Here is a 19,903-nt window from a genome sequence, read left to right as displayed (position 1 = left end):
ACACACTACATTTTATTTATTTATTTATTTATTTATTTATTTATTTATTTATTTAGAGACGGAGTCTCACTCTGTCGACAGGCTGGAACGCAGTGGCACAATCTTGGCTCACTGCAACCTCTGCCTCCTGGGTTCAAGCCTCCTGCCTCAGCCTCCCAAGTAGCTGTGACTACAGGCACGCGCCACCACACCCAGCCAATTTTTTGTATTTTTAGTAGAGACAGGGTTTCACCATGTTGGCCAGGATGGTCTTGATCTCTTGACCTCATGATCCACCCACCTCAGCCTCCCAAAGTGCTGGGATTACAGGTGTGAGCCACCGCGCCCAGCCTCACACTTACACTTTAAAGACAAATGCATGTAAGTAATTTACCTAAGGTCACACAGAAAGTGTGTAGTATTAGCACAGGTTTCAACTGAAAAGGAATTATAAATCTTATACACTTATTATTATGCTCTAAATTTCTCATTTTGTATTTGCAGATGTGTATCCTTACCTATAAAATACACTCAATATGATCTAAAGATCTGAAGCACTCTTAAGAAAACCAAGCAAGTGATGTTAGGGCTACTCTTAATAGAAGCAGTCTCTGCTTACTTTACTGAGTGCGGCACAGGGGAATACTTGAGTATTTAACCACGCCTTTTCTCTTCCTAACCTTTAATACCAGATATTTATCCTTTCATTCAAGGTAGTCATCTGGATTATCTAAGTTTGAACGAATACATAAATATCATACTATTAAATAAAATAATACAAAGAAAAATGCTTCCCTAACCCACCAGATCCAACTGGGTTGGGTATCCCACAGATGTACCTGTTTGATGTTTAAAGTTTAAGAAATACCACAGAAAAATCACTTTAGAAAAGCTGGCTATATGAAAGGGCAAGAAAAATGCAGTTTTAGAATCCTGTACAGATTAAAAAATAAATGTGTACAGGCAAATTAGCTTGGACAGAAGAATTAAGATTAGATTAAAAGAAACCATTCCAGTTCCTTTGCTTCTACACCTTTATGCCTATATTTTCTTCAGTGATTTTTTTCTAATTGAAAATGAACTTTTCCCTCATACTATACTGTTTCTTTCTTTTTTTCACTATTGCAAATTCCACTATGGTACCATTTAACAAGTAGCATTTATCAGTAAAGAAAGTGTCTTTATACAAACAGGGTCAAGTTTCAATATCCCTTAAAACTCTCCTCAACATTTCATAGCACATGAAGGTATGGTAAGTACTATGCAATGCAGTCAAGTTGGAAGAAACGTAAAGGTAGAATCAAATTATATGTCCTTGGTACAATAAATCTTCATTAAGTTCCTTATCAAGCATGCCATCTGAAATACTTCAAATTTACTCATAGAAAAATAAGACTTGAAAGGTCTCTCAAAGGGTCATGGTTACATTTTCAGGAAAGACTAAGCGAAATCAAGGCAGACCATTATCTACCTTTATTCTTAAAAATATTCAGTCTATGACCTCTCCTACAATAGAATCAATTCAAATGCCTAACCTAAACTTCTCTTGATGCAATTTAAATCCTTTTTCTGGGTAACTGCAGATTCTCACAGACATAATCCCATCTTTAAGCCTTCTCTAAGATTTTAAACTACATATTCTTTAGCTTTTCTTAATGTAAATTGTTCAAATCTAACTTCACTGTACCATTTTTCTTGAAATTTAAACAATTTACTACTGAAAACTAGAAATAAGTTGCCTTGAAATAGTTTAAAAAAATAATTTGTGACCTAGAGAAATAGATACCACCCCCAAGACCTGTGCTATTCACCCTAACCACTGATTTTAAGCCAGAGAAAAATAAAGAGCAAGCAAACAAAAAAACTAATGAAATTAGAAAGTTTCAAGCCTAGGTAATTACCAACTTGTGTCTTAAATGCTGGGCTTTAAGATAATTTATATTTGTTTTCTCACTTTGTCAGCATAGCAAGGAAGGAATAATTCTAAGATTATGGAAGTGTGGTTCTTCCCATCCTCCCATCTGTCCCCCTTTTAGTCTGCTTCAAGGAAGACAAGCCTTCAAAGCTATAGGAAATGTGTAGAGTCAAGTACTCTAAAGGAAAACAGAGCATATATATTAGTCTTTAAGTATAGCTGTCTCTCAGTACCAGTGGGGGACTGGTTCCAGGACATCCTATGGATACCAAAATCTGCAAATGTTCAAATCCCTGATAGAAAATGGCGTAGTGTTTGCATAATAACCTAGGGACAGCCTCTCATATACTTTAAGTCATTTCTAGACTTATATCTAATATAATGGAAATACTATGAAAACAGTTGTTAAGCTGTATTGTTTAGACAATAATGACCAAAAATGTCTGTACATGTTTAGTATAGATGTAATTATTTTTTTCAAATATTTTCCATCCATAGTTAGTTGAATCCACAAATAAGGCACCCACAGATATGGAGGGTCAACTGTACATAGTCAACTCAAGCAAAGACTAATACTTTTGTACATTCAAGTAAAAATCAATTATACAAACACAAGGGGGGCACAAACTGTACTTCACACTGTATTTAATAATGTTCTTACTAAGTAAAAACTCACCAGAAAAGTTAATTTAGATGAACTATAATTAGCTATACTATCCAACACAGTACATGAGTGTGGTATAACTTCCTAGAAACCTAAATAAGAACAAAGTGGGATTATTTGCATCCAAAAATTTTTATTTTTCCCCCCATTCACAACTTCCATGTTTTCCAAGTTTAGCAGTTTCTTAGTAACTCTTGGTGACTACCTATGATACAATTCTATCCCCAGCTAACTCATGTCTTTGTATGTTTTCTATTATATGCTCCTGCTTGTAGCATATAATAGAAAAACAAGTGTTATTTTGTTAGACTATTGATAAGGATTAATAAAAATTATACAGAACAATTATACAGTACTTTGTTGAAAGAAATAATTTTCTTAAAAAAGTTTAAAGCAGTCTTAAAAGCCACCAAGTGGTACTTTGGAAAAAATTTAATCATTAAAACACAGTTTTGCCATATAATGCAATTACATTTATATTAAGGTACAAACATGAGAGTAATAAAATATAGCTGTCTAGAATTACCTTTCAAGAGCTGCTCTCCGTTTTTCTACAAACTCAGTGGATGATGAGTCTTCTTTACCCACTTTGACCTTGGTCATCCCTTTGAAGAAGTTGAATGAGATTCATGATGACTTTATATTGCTGTGAAAGTCTTTCATAATCATTTCTTCATAATTTAAAATACACTCAAAATTTGAACTTAACAGCCCTAAACTTGTAACTGGTATCTTATCTAAAAAGCAAAAACGTTTTGAGGAATTAAATCTCATGATACGTTAACATCTTTACTTGGTAAATACTTAAAACATGAGAGAACAGATAAAATGTTTATAGTTTTCTGACCCATACTGCTTTTGTTTACAGAAAAGCTTACATCAAAAAGATCCCTTATCTGTTGTATTTTATACTCCTGGTAAATTAAAATGTGTTTCTAACCCGATATACATAATGGAATTTCAAATCAATAAATTTAAGCTCAATTAACATTTTCGTTTCTCATGAACAATAATTAAAATTCTTTACTTTGGGATGACAAAAATAAAAGTAAATGTAATCCATGAATTTGTTATGTTTTCCCTCCTGCAGATTCTAAGAGCATGTTCTTATTTACTTATCACAGCTGGTTTTACAAGGACTGAAAGAAAAAGCTCTTTCACAGAGTCATTCGTAACTTCAGATTTAAAAAATAAGTCATGTTAATTATTTCTGTAAGGGCAATTTAATTTCAGACTGCAGATTTTTCTCTTTTATTCTCCTGTTCTTTTTCCTTTCAAAAATGTATTCTGTGGAAACAAGGTATTGATATATGCTACAACATGAAAGAACCTTGAACATATGATGCTAAGTGGAAGGAATTTGTCACACAAAAAAAATCATTTACTACATGATCCTTTTTACATGAAATGTCCAGAATAGGTAAATACTTAGAGAAAGAAAGTAAATTAGTGACTGCCTAGGGCTGGGGAAAATGAGGACATTAGGGGATGATGGCTAAGGGATCCTAGATTCCATTTTGGGGTAATAAAAATATTCTAAAATTGACTGTGGTAATGTATGCACAACTCTTAATATATTAAAAGCCAGTGAACTGGATACCCTTTTTTTTTCTTTTTCAAAACACGGTCTCACTCTGTCACCTAGGCTGGAGTGCAGTGGCATGATCACGGTTCACTGCAGCCCCTATATCCCAGGCTCAAGCAATCCTGAGTAGCTGGGACCACCAGCACGCACCACCACACCCAGCTAATTTTTTGTAGAGACAAGATTTTGCTGTGTTGCCCAGGCTGGTCTCAAACCCCTGAGCTCAAGCAATCCAACTGCCTCAGCCTCCCAAAGTGCTAGGATTACAGGCATGTGCTACCACACCCGACCTAGACACTTTAAATGGATGAATTATATGGTATGTAAATTATATTCCAATAAAGCCTTTTAAAAATGGATTATGTAAAACCATACAATTCTTCAGTTTGGTACATCTTCAGTTTGGCACATTAATTAACTTATTAATCACCTATTAATGTTTTGTTTAAAATTCCAATGGAATACAATGGCTTGAAAAGGAAAATAAGACACCTAAAACTACAACTACTTCTGACTGAACTACCGGAATTGGGATGTGAATTGTTTCACAAACTCTATTTCCCTGAAAAAAAATCTCACCACTGGGTAGTTCTTCACTGAAGTTAAAAACCTTCTATCCATTCTACTTTTTAGAGGTAATTCTTAAGGGACATTGTGACCAATAAATAAATAAATAAATAAATAAATAAAACCCCAACCAACCTACCGTAACTAGTTAACTTTTAATACGTTTCAACTTTGTTGTTCTAACAGTTTAAATGGAATAGTATTCTTAGGTCAACTAAGGTCCTATCAAAGTAGAGAGTTATGTGCTAATGAAGACTCTCCCTTCAGTGGCAGTTATAAAGCTTCCCAGCAAAGAGGAGAAGTTATGACTCTTTTTCCATGCTCCCTGCTATAAGTGTAAGTTACTTGAAAACCACCAGCTATGTAATTAGAAGTTCAAAGATTAATTTGTCACCCACCTTTAATAATTATTCAAGACTTCACCATACTTTGAAGAAATTGTTTTGCTTGGCTTCATATTACTATTTGACTACATTTATTTTTTTCCTGATAATTTCTCTATATATAAACTGTATTATATGTAGTTGCCTGAAATCCTTTTTGGAATGGTGGGCTGTGTGTGCGTGTGTGCGCGTGTGTGTGTATATATATACACACACGCACACACACACATATATAAAAGTTTTAAACAGGCCAGGCGCGGTGGCTCACGCCTGTAATCCCAGCATTTTGGGAGGCTGAGGCGGGCGAATCATGAGGTCAGGAGATCGAGACCATCCTGGCTAACATGGTGAAACCCCATCTCTACTAAAAATACAAAAAATTAGCTGGGCGTGGTGGCGGGCGCCTGTAGTCCCAGCTACTCAGGAGGCTGAGGCAGGAGAATAGCATGAACCCGGGAGACAGAGCTTGCAGTGAGCCAAGATAGCACCACTGCACTCCAGCCTGGGCAACAGAGCGAGACTCCATCTCAAGAAAAAGCAAAAAAGTTTTAAACAATTTAATCCACATTAAATGTATTTCAGTTGGGTGTGGTGACTCATGCCAGTAATTTCAACACTTTGGATTGAACCATCCCTGATTCAACACTTTGGATTGAACCGTCCCTATAGAACCATCCCTATAGATTTCAACACTTTGGATTGAACCATCCCTACAAAGGTGTCTTGAAAGACCAAAAAGTTAAAGAACCACTAAACTCAATTTTTGAATTTAAAAAAAGAAAGAATATAACAAATTCATCTAAATACATTAGGTTCTGAAACTGTAAAGGGTACCAATAACATTGCTTTATAAACCTAATGTTTAAAAAAGTAAAAACAATAATTTAAAAATCAGCAAAATTTGGCTGAGCATGGTGGCTCCAGTCTGTAATCCCACCACTTTGGGAGGCCAGATGAGAGGACTGCTTGGGGCCAGGAGTTTGAGACCAGCTTGGGGGAAAAAAAAATCAGCAAAATTCTTTTTTTTTTTTTTTTTTTGAGATGGAGTCTCGCTCTTCTGCCCAGCCTGGAGTGCAATGGCACAATCTTGGCTCACTGCAACCTCTGCCTCCCCAGTTCAAGCAATTCTCCCATCTCAGCCTCCCAAGTAGCTGGGATTACAGGCAGGAGCCACCATGCCTGGCTAATTTTTGTATTTTTGTAGAGACAGGGTTTCACCGTGTTGGCCGGGCTGGTCTCGAACTCCTGACCTCAGGTGATTCGCCCATCTCGGTCTCCCAAAGTGCTGAGATTACAGGCATGAGCCACCATGATGGAGCCGAGCTCACACCACTGCACTCCAGCCTGGGCAGCAAAGCGAGACTCCGTCTCAAAAAACAAAAAAACTTTCAGATTAATCTAAGTATAAAGAAAAGTAATGGTAGTGCTCACTTCAGCAGCACATATAATAAAACTGTGAACAATACAGAGAAGATAATTACTTTTTTTTATTATTATTTTTTTTGCTATTTTTTTATTATACTTTAAGTTTTAGGGTACATGTGCACATTGTGCAGGTTAGTTACATATGTATACATGCCAAGATAATTACTTTAAAGGAAAAAAAGAAAAAGGTAAATAAAAACCTATGACTGAAAAAGCATTGAATAAAATACTACAAAATTTTGAGATGACAGATGTCTTTTAATGGTAGGCCTATGGAGGTTTCCTTCTCTTTTGTAATTTTCTGCAGTTTCTTAACTAAGTCTTTATTGCTTATGGAAGTACAAATGTGGCCAGGCACAGTGGCTCACGTCTAATCCCAGCACTTTGGGAGGCCAAAGCAGGCAGATCACAAGGTCAGGAGTTCAAGACCAGACAGGTCAATATGGTGAAACCCTGTCTATACTAAAGATACAAAAAGGATTAGCCAGGCATGGTGGTGTGTGCCTGCAGTCCTAGCTACTCGGAAGGCTGGGGCAGGGGAATCACTTGAACCCAGGAGGCGGAGGTTGCAGTGAGCCAAGATTGCACCACTGCACTCCAGCCTGGATGACAGAGTGAGACTCCATCTCAAAAAAAAAAAAAAAAAGTAGAAATGTTTTTAAACTTTAAATTGAGGTACGAAATGAACTAAGATGAATTTAAATAGCTCTTATATGAGCCAAGGCTAGTGAGGGTCTAACACCTGCATCCCTTAGAAAAATGTTAACATATTAATAATATTAAGTATTCTCTGATTGTGACTCAGTAAAATGGTAATCTGATGACCCTAAAAGGTTAGGGCTTCCAACTGCTTTTAACTTCATAAATTTCAACCCCATTTTTTTTTTGAGACGGAGTCTCACTCTGTTGCCCAGGCATGATCTCAGCTCACTGCAACCTCCGCCTTCTGAGTTCAAGTGATTCTCCTGCCTCAGCCCACCGAGTAGCTGGAATTACAGGCACGTGCCACCATGCCTGGCTAATTTTTGTATTTTACTAGAGACAGGGGTTTCACCATGTTGGCTAGGCTGGTCTTGAACTCCTAACCTCAAGTGATCTTCCTACCCTGGCCTCCCTAAGTGCTGGGATTACAGGTGTGAGCCACCACACACGGCCTCAACCCAATATTTAACATTACTGTATTACATAAACAAAAATCCTCAAGTGTTAGAAAATAAAACTATTACCAATACATTCTTCAATCCATGCATGATTAGTATAAGTGAAATATTTAAATTCAGTTATCTCTACACATTATAAAATGTTGACAGTGAATGATTAAGAAATCCACAAATCTATACAGTTAAAACTGAACTAGTAACAGTAACAAAAATTAATTTTTGAAAAATTTGTGCTTACCTACTATACTCTTTTCTGGAGCTGGTGGCACAATATAACCAACATGTAAATATTTGCTTGCTAATTTGCTGTGCAAACCAAGAAAGTCGCTGAATCTTCTTTTCACTGAAAATTCACTCTTACTGAACATGGAAAGAGATGTCTACAAGTGAAGAAGAGGTATTTCAAATTTTGAATAGCAAGCAATTATTCCACAAGTTAATGTTATACATAATTGTGAACACATACATGTATCTACTTTGCAAAAGAATGCAGAGTATCTAACTAATGTGGTATATAGGTTTCTAACTAAAAAAAACCTAAACCATAGATGTATTTTACAGAATCTTAATAGGACAAAAAAGTATTTGCATTATTCTATCTTAACTGATCTTACTCACTCTATTTATGCTAATAATTCTTAAATCTTTACATCTGGCCCAGATATCTTTCAAAGCTTCAGTCCAATATATCCAAATACCCCTCCACTTAAATCTCACCAGCACTTCAAACTTACCCTATTTCCCCCTGCTGGAACGTAAGTTCTACAAGATGCCACCCTTGTCTGTATTGTTTACTACTATACCCCAGTGCTTGCAACAAAGCTTGACACCATGGTAGGTGTTTAATGAATATTTATCCAATGAATTAACAACTGTCATCCTCATCCTCACTGTGTTTCTGCCCATGTTGCCTTTCTCCATGGATCACTCTCACAGCTGCAAAGTCCCTCTAGTCAATAACCTAGGCATCCTTCTCCTTCCTCACCCATTACATCCAAGTCCTGTCAATTCTACCGCCTACATAACTCAAGAAGCCACTTATTTTGCTCATCTCCAGAACCATTTTCTTAGTATAAAGTATTACTGCTTACAGCTAGAATTGCTGTGACAGACACGCTCTTTTAATATTTAAAGGCATACAATCCTTTAATCATTGCAGTGTCCCTTTAACTGGAAATCCTGACCTCTACTTTGACCCTCCCAATTCATACTGAGGCCAAAGAAATATTTCTAAAACAAAAACCTAATTGTGCCACACTCTTCTTTGAACTTCTTTAATGGCTCTCCATTATACTCAGCATGAAGCCAAATTCCTTAAAATGTGGCTGCTCATAATACACAAAGGCTTACTGCCGAACATTTCAATCATGCATCACTTCTTGGAGATTCTAGAAAGCACAATGCTTTCTTCACTTTTGGCTTTTGCACAAGCAAATTCCTCACCTGGCACAAGCGTTCTTCTTCTTCCCCTCCTCCTCCCCATCATTTCCCTCACCTATGTCTTGGCTTAGGCATCCAGAGGTCTAAATCAGGTCCCATCCTGCATACTCTCACTGAACATTACATATCAAACCACTCACAACTCATTGTACCTACTTCTTGGCAATCTTTATTAGGTGGTAACCTTTATAAAGACAGGGATCACTTCTACCTTAATCATAGCCATATCCTCATACTACACATAATGAGGGCTCGATAGTTTTTTTAAAAGCACAAAAAGCTCACCTTTGTTGTTACTCTATATGCCATATAGGCATTCATGCCATCACCTGCAAAAAAAGTCAAACACTACTATTAAAATCACATGCATAAAAATAAAACTCATTTAATACTATACTGATGTATGAAGAAAAACCATACAAAACCAACAAACTAATAAAAAGTAAATACAAAATATAATAAGTATTGACTCACCAACTTTTTCTGGATCTGATACACCAATTTCTATGTCAAAAATGTCTCCATTTGCTTCCTCTTCAATCTAGAAAGTATAAATTATTTTTTGGCATTAAAAATTATAATTTAAATTATTGTCATGACACTAATTTTTATCATCTATTTTCTGTAAGAGTCACTGTCACAACAAATAATTTAGCCACCCAGCACTTCATTTTTGAAAAACAATAAAAACTTTCACATTTCCTGACTTTATAAATAAAATACACACACACACACACACACACACACACACGAAAAAGACCATTTGGAGAAGTAACAATTATTATTTTTTTTTTTTAAAGACTGAATCTTGCTCTGCTGCCCAGGCAGGAGTGCAGTAGCTCAATCTCAGCTCACTGCAACCTCCACCTCCTGGGTTCAAGCAATTCTCATGCCTCGGCCTCTCAAGTAGCTGGGATTACAGGTGTCTGCCACCACACCCAGGTGATTTTTGTATTTTTACTAGAGACGGGGTTTCACCATGTTGGCCAGGCTGGTTTTGAACTCCTGACCTCAGGTGATCTGCCCACCTCGGTCTCCCAAAGTGCTGGGATTACAGGCGTGAACCACTGTGCCCAGCCCAAAATCTCATGTTAATTCCTCAGATGTAGAAAAAATGTTTTAGTCTTTTTGTACAAATATTGTGGAATTTTTTGTTCTATATACTGAATCTTCAGATTCAGATTATTAAAAAATTACCTCCTTAATTAATTTTAATACTAGCGTTTTTCAAAGTTCTATCTCTACCCTTTAATACCAAGGAGGTAGGTAGTCATTACTTTTACCAGTAGAACCTTACTTACCAGCAGAAGTGATTATACTGAAAAGCAACTTTAGTATCAAGATTTCTCTAATTATCTAATAAACACATGTTCTTCTGGACGCGAAGGAAAGCACTATAAACCTCAGTGAAAAAGCAGTAAGTGGGAAAAATGACAACCCTATGTAGAGACTTCAGAGAAGCCCTTGTAAATGCCATTAAAAATAAGCAATCCAAACATTAGCTTTGCAGGAAAGCTTTCTTATTCTCAAGCACAAAGTTCAGAGATTATTCAACTTTGCAAAATTTTCAAGGCAATTATTAATAGTCTAACACTATCTAAATGGAAAGTGTTTTGAACCATAATTGTTTTATTTCAAGGTTGTCTTCTTGTACAGATATTTTTAAAGTAAAACTTTTAAAAATCATTACATAAAAAGTATATAAATTTTAAGTGTACAGTTCAATAAACCTTTACAAAGTGAACACGTTTGTAACCAGAACCTAAATCAGAAATAAGCATCATCACTACAGCTCAGGAGGCCCTCTTTTGCTTCCCCTCCAGTTACTACCCATTCTTTACCTGCCAACATAACCACTACCCTGACATCTAGCACTGTACCTTAGTTTTATCTGTTTTTAAAGTTCATATATTAGAATTATGTAAGTATTCTTTTATGTCTTACTTATTTCCCTTAATATTATGTTTGCGAGATTGTTCACATTTTTTATGTGGTTGTTACTTAATCATGGTCATTTTAACGACATATTTCCATGAATGACTTTTAAATACATAATTTTGCCATTAAAATAATCTCAGTATAATTTTTCTTTTCCAAATTCACCGTGTCAGAAATTACTGCCAAATCATGAGAACGTACCTTTAACTGATATACATCTTCCCTTCTTTTTCAATATCAACCTTTAAGTATTAACAGTATTTATTACAAATTTTATCAAATAAATTTACTCAAAATATCACTTTATTGTGATTAAGTTTTCAAAGCACTTTTATATATCATCTGACCAACAGAGAAACCCTAGGAAATGCACACTATTATCATAAAATCAGAAATGACAAACTCCTTCACTTAACAAGGTAAATGATATGCCCAGGTCACTGGGTAGAGTTGGGGGAAGATAGAAGCCAGATCCCATAACTTACTTAGTCCAATATTCTTTTCCCAAAATGTCTGAAAGGCTTTGATTAGAAATGACTAACAGCAGAGTGATGTTGGGTAGGGAAAAAAGGTATATATTTACATATTAATTTAGAATACATTTTCCTGTACCTCTTCCCTGGATCTATCAAAGATCACGGGAGCAGACATACTCTTTGATTCAATTCTAGGAGCAATGAGTGTAGTAGGAGTGACAGGTGTGACTGCAGGAGAAGGTTCCGAGGATAGGATAGGTTCCCTTTCAGGGCTGTCCAAAGAAACTTCTTCTGTGGCTTCTAGACATAGATTAAACAAGTTAGTTAAGAACACTGGCAAGCAAACCCCCAATATTCTACACAGCAGTTAATGGATTATAAAAAATATTTTTATATTACCCACAAATATAAAAATAATGTCATTTAAAAATAATTATCACAAAGGAATTTTATGCATCCTTATTTATCACAACTTTAAAACCAACTGTAACTTTGTTGGTTTTAGAAAGAATCCTATTAAGTTAGCTTAATTATACTAGTGGTAGGGATCAGGCTGAAAGAAAAGCAATGATGCAGATGATTCCACATTCATGTTTGGATTTGTAACAACTTATACTTGTGGTAACTTACCTTTCAAATATTTATTTACACTAATATTATGATTATTTTATACATATAAAGACAAATTTTATGGTGGAAGTCCGTCCACAACTATTTTAACTTGGATTAAAAACTGGTTAGGAAAAGCTACAAAGTTAGTAATATAAAGCAATTAATTGCTAAAGATTACTGGATATTAATTAGTTGGATACACAAATATGACACAAAACAAATAGGTGTTTAGGTTTTAAATTAAAATGCCCACTCACTTGAAAAATCTAATACTAATAATTTTAAAAAATCAAACCAAATCAATAAACTGAATGTCTACAGGCTACATAACATTGTGCTAAGTGCAACAGAAAAACACACAAAAATGTAAAATATCATACCTGCCCTCAGAGAGTTTATAATTTAGTTGGGGAAAACAAGACATAAGCATGTGGGATGTTAAATAATAATAAAAGACTTAAATAATACCCAGGCAAACAATGAAAAGAATGTTACAAGACATTTAATTGCTACATGAGCTACAGAACAAACACTACAATTTGAGTTGAGCTGGGAGACAAAAATCAGGAACAGTTTACAAAATGGATCTGAGAAGACTGAAACGGGTAGAGAAAAAATGAAGAAAGAATTCCATGATAATGGAATAATAGCATATGCGAAAAGCAGAGCCAGGAAAGGGAAAATCACAATTGGTGGCCATAATGTAAACTACAACTTTGCTGGTTTGTAGAATTGATACTAGGAAAGGAAGGCAGGACCTCAAGGAAAACACAGGACCAGGCCAGTGGTTTCTAACCTGAGGTCCTTAGATTCTTAGAGGTTCAAGATGGTGGTAATGATAGTCAGTGAACCATTTTAATTTTAATACCTCAAGGTATAGCAGTAATAGCATATTTACCTGAAATAAGGTTATTTTATCAAGCTATTCTTACTGGTTATCTCATGTTGATGAGATCCTTACTTGGTATAGATGATCTCTTCACTTTTTCATATTAAAAGTGAAAATGATCAATAACTAAAAATCTTTCAAACTATGGTAACCAGAGGAAGGAAAATGGACTATATATGTTGAAACAGGCTATAGATAAGCCTACCGTAACAAAATAAAAGCTTATATGCAATTCAGGCTGTGATGATTGCTGGTATTTATTACTCTTTTTGTAAAGAAATGAAATCAATGAGTAATATGATAAAGTAAAAAAAAAGCAGTATATCAAAGCTAGAAGTGTGAGATATTTACAACAATAAGCAAAACAACAAGCACCAAACAAAACAAAAACCCCAGAATCTGAAAGAGGCCCTGTTATTTGGCAACAGACCCACAGGCAAAATATTGTGAGAGATAGTAACTTTATTGAGAAATCAGTACAGATAAGGTCATTTAAACTTTTTAATCACATTTTACTTTACTGATACTGAGTTTTGTGTTATTTACACTAACAGGCTGCTTCATTCAAAAAGTGTAGGATTTAGATTCAACACATATTTATATAATCTGTCTTAAATTTTCTTCATGACACCTTTTAGCTTAAGTAAACCAATATATTACAAATTCATAAGGTTTAATTTAAAGCAGACCTAAAGGTTCAGGAAGATGCTTCATAGGTGCTAACTGTAAAGATTAATTTTTCCTTGGAGACATACTTTGAGACATGTATGAACTGATTATGTCAATGTCACTACAGCAATATCTATATACTCTCCTCTGGTATAGGAGGGACAAATCGAGTATAGGTTTCTCATTACTGGATAATAGTTTTCACCATCCCAGTAACATACGCTGCTCCCTATTATAGTTTCCTAGAACCATACTCCTCCATAGAAGGAGGAATGCTACACCTGTTAAAATGCATTATAAATAAGAACCAAGTGTAATACTCATTCATTCATACAAAAATGATCAGATTAGGTCTTCAGTCACTTAATGATGTCATTATGAAATACAGCTGAGTTTAAGATGAAAGCTAAAGCATAAAGAATGTTTCTATTTTTGGGTTAAAGGAGACAGATGACTATGTTTATTGTTCTTTAGTTCCCATCTCTCTCTTTTTTTAAAACAAACACTGATATTCACCATATTTGATTCACAGAATTTAGTATAGACTGCTAGGTAGAATAAAACACTATGAAGATTTTTCTGGCTAGGCTCAGTGGCTCACGCCTGTAATCCCAATACTTTGGGAGACCGAGGTGGGAGGACTGTTTGAGGCCAGGAGTTCAAGACCAGCCTGGGCAACATAGCAAGATCCCATCTCAGCAAAACATGAATAAATTAGCCAGGTATAGTGGCACATGTCTGAAGTCTTAGCTACTTGAGAAGCAAGGGTTGGAGAATTGTTTGTGCCCAAGAGTTCAAAGCTGCTGTGAGCTATGATGGCATGGCTATACTCCAGCTTGGGTGACAGAGTGAGACCTGTCTAAAAACTGTTTTTAATTTTTTTTCTAACCAAGCTAAGTGGGCAAATATCATTGTATAGTCCTCACTTGGCTAACTCTTTGATCAGCTGTGCATACTGTTAAGAAAAAAAAAAACCTTGCATGTACACAAACACACACAGACACAGTTCTGTTGTTACAGTAAGGTTTAAACATACTCATCTACATAGAAATCTGAGACTATAGGGTGAAGGAGTCTTTAAAAAAATGGATAATTTAAAACCTCTATGTATGACCCTATACCATTAAAGCAATACACAGAATTTTAGATTAGTACTTGTTAAGCAGAGAAAGAACTTGTGTCATCTTTTAGCATAAGATACAAATACCATGAAACAACTTTGAAAGATTGCCTGGAAAAAAGTCCATGAAAGGACACAATAACAAATACTGAAATATTACAACTTTGGTTAACGGTGATTTTGACTCTAAGTTGTTAGGTGGCTTAAAATTTTAAAAAGAGAACATGATTGGTATTTGGTATCATATTTTTAATTTTGTGACATAATAAAATATGTGAATTCATCTCCAGTGACAACTTCGAATCAAGGTGTAAATTATATGGATTTTTGTGATGGAGGATTGTTGTCTTCAAACATGTTTGTACAAAAACACAGAATGGTTTGAATATTGAACCACTATGAAAGATGAGAACATAATTATTCATTTTTTATCTTTTTTTCTTTTTCCTTTTTCATGTGAGATGGGTAATGTGCCAATACTGTAGCAAGGTTTGAGGGAGGCAATCTTAAAGATTAGAGATTAATGTGAAGTCCCAACCTCATGAGTTAAAAATGTTTAGTGTGAAAATCCCAAGCTTATGAGCCACAAAAGAATCCATCCATATTAAGTTTTAACTCAATGAAAGCCAGTTCAGGTAAATTAGGCTATTAAACACACAAAATAAAATTTACCATTTTCATTTTTTGTGTCATTAATTTTAAGGAAGATGTTGCTTTTTAATATTAAAACATTAATTTTAATTTTAAAGCAGATAATTGTTAAAGAGAGTCCTTCTTAAGTTAGGATGAACTACACCAAATCCTGCCCCTGTATCAAAAACAAATTCCTTAAGCATCAATTTATTCACCTAAAAGTGGGTCAAATGGAACAGATGGTAAATAGTACAGCAATTTATTAAAACAGCTTTCAAACATAAATATAGAATAATTTTTAAATCCATAGTTTAATTTTGCTTTGGGACAACTTCTAAGCAATAAAAAAGTATAATCACTGCTATTTCTCGAAGTATGAACATCACAATGATTAGTCTTTTGCATCTAAATACGGCCCCCAATCAAATTATAATATACAATTTATTCTCAAATGCTTACAGCCAGAAAGAACCACATTTTTGCTTCTCTGGACAGTCCACATTTTTCATAGAGTGATGTGACTGGAAATTCCCCATCCTTCTAAGTTGTTACAAGAGCTGCCACTAACACTTTACACGGAATTTCAGTTTTGTTTTAGATATTTTCTATCTAATAGAAAATATACTGCAATTGACCATTATTAAAAAATAAATACATGACAATTACCTGCAAAAAGATCTTCTCTGTCATCATCTAATACAACTTCGGTGGGTTTTGGGCCATTGGAGTTTGCACTAATATCTTCTGCAGGAAGACTAGCTGGTTCTGGAGATGATGGACTTGACTGTTAAAAAAGAACAATAATAGGTAATGGATTGGCATGTTTACCTGTTGTAATTCTGTCACCATGTACTACAGAAATAGAACATTCTCTTGAAAAGAATGGAGGAAAGAACAAGAACAGCTATTTATATATCCTCCTCTGAGAGTAAGAATGAACTAATAACACACTTTTAACTCATCATCTTTCTTAACAAAAAGTCACTTAAGATTTAAAAAAGAAAACCTTTTTTTTCTTTTTATTTTTGAGACAGGGTCTCACTCTATGGCCCAGGCTGGAGTGTAGCGATGTGAGCTTGGTTCACTGCAGCCTTGACCTCCCAGGCTCAAATGATCCTTCCACCTCAGCCTCCAGGGTAGCTGGGACTAAAAATGCACGTCACCACACCTGGTTATTTATTTATTTATTTATTTTTTGTAGAGATGGGGTTTCACCATGTTGCCCAGCTTGAACTCCTGAGCTCAAGTGATCCTCCCACTTCAGCCTCCCAAAGTGCCGGGATTACAGCTGTGTGCCAACGCCCCTGGCCAGAAAACCTTTTCTAGTCATCCTTTTTGGAGGTACTAGTTTGTCATACTGAGTTATAATTAACAAAAACCAAATTTAATATTTTACAGTCATATACAATAGAACCAAAACTACATCATGTCCTTGATTTTCAAAAATCCCTAATTTTGTTTTTGTTATTGCCATATTTCTTTTTTTTTTTTTTTCCTGGTGGGGGCAGATATGCCCAAACACCAAAATTCCACGTGACTCAACAGATCCTGAAAACATGTTGCATGTCCAAGAAGTTCAAAGCACTGTTTTACTGTAAGAGGAAAACTTACTACTAGTTGAATTAAGACCAATTATTCTAAAATTTCTATTGCTTCAAACTAAAAATGTGACCTCTCAAGACATTTATATTTCATCTAAGCTAATGACTATTCTTTTTTTTTTGTTTGTTTTTTTTGAGACACAGTCTCATTCTATTGCCCAGGCTGGAGTACAGTGGTGCAATCTTGGCTCACTGCAACCTCCACCTCCTGGGTTCAAGTGATTCTCCTGCCTCAGCCTCCCAAATAACTGGGATTACAGGCATGCACCACCATGCCCGGCTAATTTTTGTATTTTTAGTAGAGACAGTGTTTCACCATGTTGGTCAGGCTGGTCTCGAACTCCTGACCTCAGGTGATCCACCCGCCTCAGCCTCCCAAAGTGCTGGGATCACAAGAATGAGCCACTCTTGTACTTCTTTAACCCTAACGTATAATGAGTAACACAATGAAACCTAGATTGTGTAGCTTTTATCTTTATTATGGTTTTCGTATCACAATAGTTAAAACCAGGTCTTTTTTTTTTTTTGAGACAGAATTTTGCTCTTCTTGCCCAGGCTGGAGTGCAATGGCGTGACCTCAGCTCACTGCAACCTCTGCTTCCCGGGTTCAAGCGATTCTTCTGCCTCAGCCTCCCGAGTAGCTGGGATTACAGGTGCCCGCCATCACGCCCAGCTAATTTTTTTTTGTATTTTTTGTAGAGATGGGGTTCACCATATTGGCCAGGCTGGTCTCGAACTCCTGACCTCAGGTGATCCGCCCGCCTTGGCCTCCCAAAGTGCTGGGATTATAGGCGTGAGCCACTGTGCCTGGCCAAAACTAGGTCTTTTAAAAACCTTTTTATTGAAGTATAACACAAAAAAACTGTATATATCAAAAGTGTACAGCTAGACAGTTTCAAAAACTCAACATACCTATGCAAATGCACTTGGATCATGAAAGACCATTACCATCAAACCTAGAAGTTCCACTTATGCTCCCTCCCATTCTTTACCATGTGGGCTTCTACCAGTATGGATCAATTATTCCTATTTTTGCTCTTCATAAAATAGAGCCATATGCTACTTATTTTTTGTGTTTGGTTTTTGGCCCTAATGTTACTATGTATGTAAGATTCTTCCATATTGTTCTGTGTAGTAGTAGACCACTCATTATCATAAGTGTATAATATTTCATTGTGTGAATACCATACTTGAACCACTCTAGTGTTAACAAGCACTTAGATGTTTATCAATTTTTTACTATTAATACTATCAATAGTGCTGCTATGAATTTTCTACTTCATCTTTTAGTGAACATGTAAACAAATGTTTGTATAAACCTAAGAATGGAATAGCTGGCTCACAGGGTAGATGAATGTTCAGCTTTAGAAGTTATTAGTAAACAATCTTCTAAAGTGGTTGTATAATTTTACACTCCCACCAGCGGCATATGAAACTTTGTTGCTCCAATTCTTTGCCAACATTTTGATATATTCCATTTTTTTCACTTTCGCTACTCTAGCATGTAGAGTATGTATCGTGTTCTGAATTTGCATTTCCATGATAAGTAATGATGGTGAGCAATTTTTCATATGTTTAAAGGGAATTTAGATATCCTTTTGTGAAGAGTCTCTTCAAATATTTTGTTCATTTTTCTATTGTTCCTATTGATTTGCAGAAGTTCCTTATATATTCTGGATAAAAATTCTTTGTCAGAGATGTATTAATAATTTAATCTCCCAACCTTTGGCTTACCTTTTTACTTTCTTAATGGTAGATTTTGCAATAGAATTTCTTAATTAAAGGCAAATTGTATCAATATTTTCTTGTATAGTTACTAAGCAATTTTTTTTTTTTTTTTTTGAGATGAAGTTTCACTCTTGTTGCCCAGGCTGGGGTGCAATGGCACGATCTCGGCTCACTGTAACCTCCACCTCCCGGGTTCAAGCGATTCTCCTGCCTCAGCCTCCCAAGTAACCGGGACCACAGGCACCCGCCACCACACCTAGCTAATTTTTTTTGTATTTTTAGTAGAGAAGGGGTTTCACCATGTTGGTGAGGCTGATCTTGAAATCCTGACCTCAGGTGATCCACCCGCCTCAGCCTCCCAAAGTGTTAGGATTACAGGCGTGAGCCACCGCGCTCAACAGTTACCAAGCATTTTGTAGGATCAATAGTCTTTTGATGCCACTCCTAATTAATAAGATTTTCTCAACAGTTTTTTAAGTAAACTACCCTCAATGGCACAAAAATATCTCTTTAGAACATTCAAAAGTAGTTTCAAACTCTTATAGGAAAATTTAAAGAGGCTTTCTTTTCTCTCGAGAACTAATTCTTAAAGTCCCAAATTCTCACAAAAGTGGGCCTCTCTTTAACTTAGCAACTTTCACTTGAAGGAATTTAAAGAACAAGTTTGTGTATTATTTCCTCTGAAAGTACTCCTGACAACCTTAACTGTAACTCTAGAAGAGTCTGATTGGGTGATTGGCCTATATACTTCCATAGAGTACCAACTTGTGTCATAATTTCTCTTACCACATTATAAGTATTATCTGTTTTACAGACTGCACGCTGTACATAGAAAGGAAGAGTATCTCATCTTGTTCACTACTCTTTACTCAGTATCTCGCAGTAAAACACTCAATGACTATCATTTAACTGAGTTTTAAGAAAATAATGATGGATATGTCAAAGAATTAACCACAAGTTTGTCAATCAGATGTTCTATATTACTATAAAAATTGAGGGCCAGGCGCGGTGGCTTACGCCTGTCATCCCAGCACTCTGGGAGGCCAAGGCAGGCGGATCACCTGAGGTCAGGAGTTCGAGACCAGCCTGACCAACATGGAAAAATCTCATTTCCACTAA

The 19,903-nt window shown here is 35.6% G+C and overlaps 1 protein-coding gene across 1 annotated transcript in view; it reads right to left on the bottom strand.

Annotated features, from left to right (window-relative positions):
* SNX2 (sorting nexin 2) overlaps window positions 1-19,903 on the bottom strand; it is a 54,770-nt gene that overhangs the window by 18,247 nt on the left and 16,620 nt on the right. The window contains exons 2-7 of the mRNA XM_004042411.5: window positions 16,122-16,239; window positions 11,669-11,832; window positions 9,593-9,659; window positions 9,404-9,447; window positions 7,917-8,058; window positions 3,085-3,163 (exon numbers count right to left, since the gene is read on the bottom strand). Of these exons, the coding sequence (XP_004042459.1) occupies window positions 3,085-3,163; window positions 7,917-8,058; window positions 9,404-9,447; window positions 9,593-9,659; window positions 11,669-11,832; window positions 16,122-16,239 (614 nt within the window). The remainder of the gene's footprint in view (window positions 1-3,084; window positions 3,164-7,916; window positions 8,059-9,403; window positions 9,448-9,592; window positions 9,660-11,668; window positions 11,833-16,121; window positions 16,240-19,903) is intronic.

The sequence above is a fragment of the Gorilla gorilla genome, chromosome 4 (assembly GCF_029281585.2).
Source record: "Gorilla gorilla gorilla isolate KB3781 chromosome 4, NHGRI_mGorGor1-v2.1_pri, whole genome shotgun sequence".
In the NCBI taxonomy this organism is placed as follows: domain Eukaryota; kingdom Metazoa; phylum Chordata; class Mammalia; order Primates; family Hominidae; genus Gorilla; species Gorilla gorilla.
This window is presented reverse-complemented; position numbering and strand designations above follow the sequence as displayed.